Source organism: Sinocyclocheilus grahami, unplaced genomic scaffold, assembly GCF_001515645.1.
Source record: "Sinocyclocheilus grahami isolate Dianchi unplaced genomic scaffold, SAMN03320097.WGS_v1.1 scaffold309.1, whole genome shotgun sequence".
Classification (NCBI taxonomy): Eukaryota; Metazoa; Chordata; class Actinopteri; order Cypriniformes; family Cyprinidae; genus Sinocyclocheilus; species Sinocyclocheilus grahami.
The window spans coordinates 6468-10852 of record NW_015505488.1 but is presented as its reverse complement, the minus strand read 5'-3'; the positions used below and the strand labels follow the sequence as shown (position 1 = coordinate 10852).

General features: G+C 36.8%; 1 protein-coding gene across 1 annotated transcript; it reads left to right on the top strand.

Annotated features, from left to right (window-relative positions):
- Nucleotides 1–385: 385 nt before the first annotated feature.
- Nucleotides 386–3787, top strand: LOC107601625 (transmembrane protein 254-like). The gene is made up of 4 exons (XM_016293875.1): nucleotides 386–421; nucleotides 2652–2839; nucleotides 2892–2951; nucleotides 3266–3787. Exons 1-4 carry the CDS (start codon nucleotides 386–388, stop codon nucleotides 3387–3389), a joined length of 408 nt encoding a protein of 135 aa, XP_016149361.1. The 3' UTR covers nucleotides 3390–3787.
- The last annotated feature ends 598 nt before the right edge of the window (nucleotides 3788–4385 follow it).

The following is a 4385-nucleotide window of genomic DNA, read 5'->3' as shown; positions in this document are numbered from 1 at the left end:
GAGTGCTGTGGATTATTGTGATGTTTTTATCAGCTCTCATTCTGACGGCACCCATTCACTGCAGAGCATCCATTGCTGAGACACTGATGCAGTGCTACATTTCTCCAAACCTGATGAAGAAACAAACTCATCCTGATCTCAGATGAGCACATTTTTAACACATTTTCATTTTTGGTTGAACTATTGCTATTAATATTTTTGTGGCACAAGCGCCCTGTCAATCAAACTAAGCAGAGAATGTCATATTGATGTTATATAGAGTATTTTGTGAATCAACACTACAGAGAGACTAAGGCTTGTGAGCGGCTGTTGTCTTGTTGTACAGGGCTTCAGTCAACGGCTCTTCTAGAGTTTGGTCCTTCATAACTAATATATCTTTCTAATCATGTCAGGGGCTCTTGACATCATCCTGCTGCAGGAGGTGTGCTGGCTTTAATATACGCTGCTCCTAAAAGCAGCTCTGTGTGTTTTGAATCATCTCTTACGCTGTGTTTCTGAAGCTGCACGCCTTTAATTCTTGCATCACAAGATCACATCATTGATTCTGGATCTGTTTTATCTTCCATCTTTATTCTCTCATTTTAAACTTGACACGTGGCCATGTTTGTAATAGGCAGCACTGAATATGTAGAGTTGCTCCTCACTGTACGTGCTCAGAAACCCTCTGTACTCGCTCCAGTCTCCGAGCTGCTTGCTTTGCTGTGTCTGAAGCTAGTTTTAGAGCGTTTGAGCTGCTCTCTGGGTTCCGACAGCAAATGCACAAACCTTTTTGTAATAAAAACGGATCTTGTCATGCTCGGCCTTTTTCATTTGCTGTGACTTTACTGTGGTGAACATATCCCACTGCTGCAACTGAACACACACAGCACATTCATGCTGTTTTATCCTGACAGCATGTGCAGTTTTAGTCAGAAATCTAGCCTTACAGAAGATACTCTAGTGATCTAGAACCGTGCATCAATATGCTGCTTATGAAAAATAAAGTGAGTTTTTTTTTGGGACAGATTTATTATAATTTACTACCATGGCTTTTACTACAATTCTAATGCTTAAAACATACTTTTGTGGTACAAATACTATGAACTATGGTTACTGTAGTAAAACCACGATTAATTTTCCCAGTCATAGTGCTACTTCTGTTGCTCAAAATTTCATGTTTCTAATTTTTTTTTTAAATTTTTAATCCAGGTAATTTTTGTTTTGTAATTAATATGACTGACAGAAAAGCTGTTTGACTTCTGAATTAAACGAAATGTCTGAAAACGTGCAAACTCGTGGTGATTAGGAGAAAATAATCAGAACTGGATATATACAGAATAAAAAATGACTATATTAAAAAAAAATACATTTAGAAAAATTTAATTTGTAATAAAACCGTAGAAATTTACCATTTAAATAACCATATTCTAACATGAGAATTGTAGTAAAAGACATGGTCATAATAATAATAACAGTTATATATATATATACAGTGCTGGGTGGATTACTATAAATTGTAGTCTGTTACGGTTTGTAACGTAATTTATTAGATTACTCATATTAGGAAATGTATTCTGACTACTTTTCGATTACTAGAATATATCCCATTCTTTGTTGTCAGCATCATGAGGTGTGTTAAATATTACATCATGCCAGAGATTCATGAATGAGTGAATAAATGAGTTGATGAAAAGCTGGAAGACTTTCCAAATGTATAAAAGCGGTAGAGTTTTAGAAAGGAGAGAGAGAGAGAGAAAAGAAAAATGAGGGCAAATCAAATGATGAATGATTTACTGCCATTGTGTGAATAATATATAATCGTGTAATCTATAAAAAAGTAATCTTATTCTGAGCATTTTAAAATGTGATCTAATTACAAGTACTTCATTTTTGGGATCTGATTATATCATCCGGATTACGTGTTATATTAGTCCTGCACAATTAATCAAATGTCTAATCACGATTACTATTATTACATAATCGTTCAAAGTCCACTTGTGTTATTCTGTGTGCTTAAGATACACTTCCTACAGCTTATCTTAAGGGTTTTTCTATTGTTTTAATTTGAGTTCTAGTGTAACATTCTAATACCACGCATATTTTTACTTTTATTATTATATTTTAAAGACGAAACCAATGTATAGTTGATATTTGAGGCTTGATAGAAAAGCAGTTAGAGAGCCTTCAGCTTATTTTCATCTAAATATATGGCGTGCAGTTGCTTCAAACTATTTTTTTGGTGTAAATGTAATGCATTTTGAAGTAATGGTCTCATCAGGTCTGTTTGTGATGTTTGCCTTAAACTGATTTCTAGGACACTCTTTAACTTTATGAAGGGTGATATTTTCCTAAACTTATTAAATGTACGTGTCATCATTTATGTCAAATTCTTAATTTGATCAATACGTTGAGTTAGAGTAATAAGACACTGTATGGTTGTTTCCATTCAAATGAAATCAGTATCAACACTGCAGAGGAAACACAGAAGCTGCATCAAAAGTGCCGTTTAGATGCATTTAATCACTGTTTAATGAAGATTAGAGGTTATTCACACAGTAAAACTGCAAACGCGTACATAATGTTATAAGATTAATGTGACTTTTTTAGCATACGAATATGAAATGTTGGAAAAATGCAATGATACTTTTAAATGAAAGGAACCCTGTCCTGAGGAACCCAAGAGAAGTGATTCTGGGTTGTTTCAGGACTCTCGTTGCAACTGGTTCTGCAGTGATTGTGTTTTCATTGGTTTCCAGTGGACGGTGTTTTGGCCTCGGGACGTCCCGTATGGCCTTCTGGGTCCTCTGGGCGCTCTGGCCAAGCATTTCGTGGACTATCATTATCCTGTGGTGTATTACGGGTGAGTTCAGAGCTGACGCTGAGGATGTTTGTTACGGCTGTCTGTGTTTCAGATGGTTTCTGACGTGGGTCATCCATCTGTTTGAGGCTCTTTTTGCACTGAAGGCCTGCAGGTAAGACACTTTGTGTTTTAATGATAGTTTACACTGTCAGGATGTTTCCACATGGTGGCAGTACAGACCCTCAGATGTGTGACTGATAAGCTGCGTGCATGATGTGAACTTACTGTACTTATGGAATACCTGAGTTAATTATATAAGTGATAGAGGAAGAGTAAAGCAATAGTTCAGCCAAAAATGAAAATGTGCTGAAAATGTGCTCATCCGAGATCAGGATGATTTCACATTCACATTTTCACAAGTTTCCCCCAGATGTTTTCCTCTAATCAGATGCGGGACTGTGCTGATCAGTGTGTTTGTGTCTGCAGTGATAAAGGCATCGACAGCACGTCCACACGCTTGCTGTGGATCGCTCAGACGTTCCTGTTTGGTCTCACGTCTCTGTGTCTTCTGATCAAATACAAGCCCGACGGCCGACCCAAACGCCAGTGACTGAAACCAGAGCTCGTTTCCCAGCAGCACACTGATCTTTATATTCCAGAGGATTGATCAACCAGCAGGTTATATCTGAACAGTCACGTCCACCTCACTGATTCTGGAACAGCCTTTCGCTAAAGGCTAAATGTGACCTCCGAGGCCTTGTTTACACGATCCTGGTTCAGTACTGAAGCTCCATCAGCAGCATTAGTCACATAACGTCTGTCAGCACAGAAAATCACTTCAGCTCGCTCCTCAGTGCAGGTACAGTGCAAAACAAGAGCAATAAACACCAAATGACACACTGTTATTAAGATTCAGAGAGCCCTCCATATAAGCTATAATAATTATTCCTGCACACTGGGGGAAAAAATGGTGTAGGATTTGCTTTTAAACAAATATTTCATTGCTGATTGAAATATTTACAAAGAAACACACTGAATTAAACATGACAGTTTGAAGTAGGAAAAACTGAAATTAGTTTCTGCAACACTTGATGCCTTCATTCATAATGCATTACAAAGATGTTCACAATGCATAATGTAATGCATCGTATCTTTTGAATAAATAATTGTAACCAAAATTAAAATGCATTATAATATTTGCATATTCCGTTTTGCATCTAAAATTGGTTTGTCATGTTTGAATGCATTATAATTTCTAAAGGTGTAACAATGAGTATTATAACTCTGGTTACAATTATACAATGCATTATAAGGTGCATTACAAGGCATAAATAATACTTTTACAATGCATTATATAAAAGGTTTTAAGTAAAGTGTTACCGTGTGGTTTTATAACAAGTGCTTCAATAATATTCATGTTGAGCTGGTCGACACCCAGCACAGATTTAGACACTTTACAGCTCACATGCATTATAAAGTAAGAATTAATGAGCTCAAACGAAAGCACGTGTCACGTCTCTGTCTGATTGTTTTCTGTGCTGTTCCTCAAACACTGCTGTAAGTGCAGCTGCTCATGTCTGGCACAGTAGATCGTTAGAAGAACTGC

What these genes read in the sequence shown, in the direction of transcription:
- LOC107601625 (XM_016293875.1), top strand. Translation starts at nt 386, where the DNA reads ATGTCAGGGGCTCTTGACATCATCCTGCTGCAGGAG. An exon ending in TATCCTGTGGTGTATTACGG is followed by an intron (nt 2,840 to 2,891) that starts GTGAGTTCAGAG and finishes TCTGTGTTTCAG; the next exon opens with ATGGTTTCTGACGTGGGTCA. An exon ending in TTTGCACTGAAGGCCTGCAG is followed by an intron (nt 2,952 to 3,265) that starts GTAAGACACTTT and finishes TTGTGTCTGCAG; the next exon opens with TGATAAAGGCATCGACAGCA.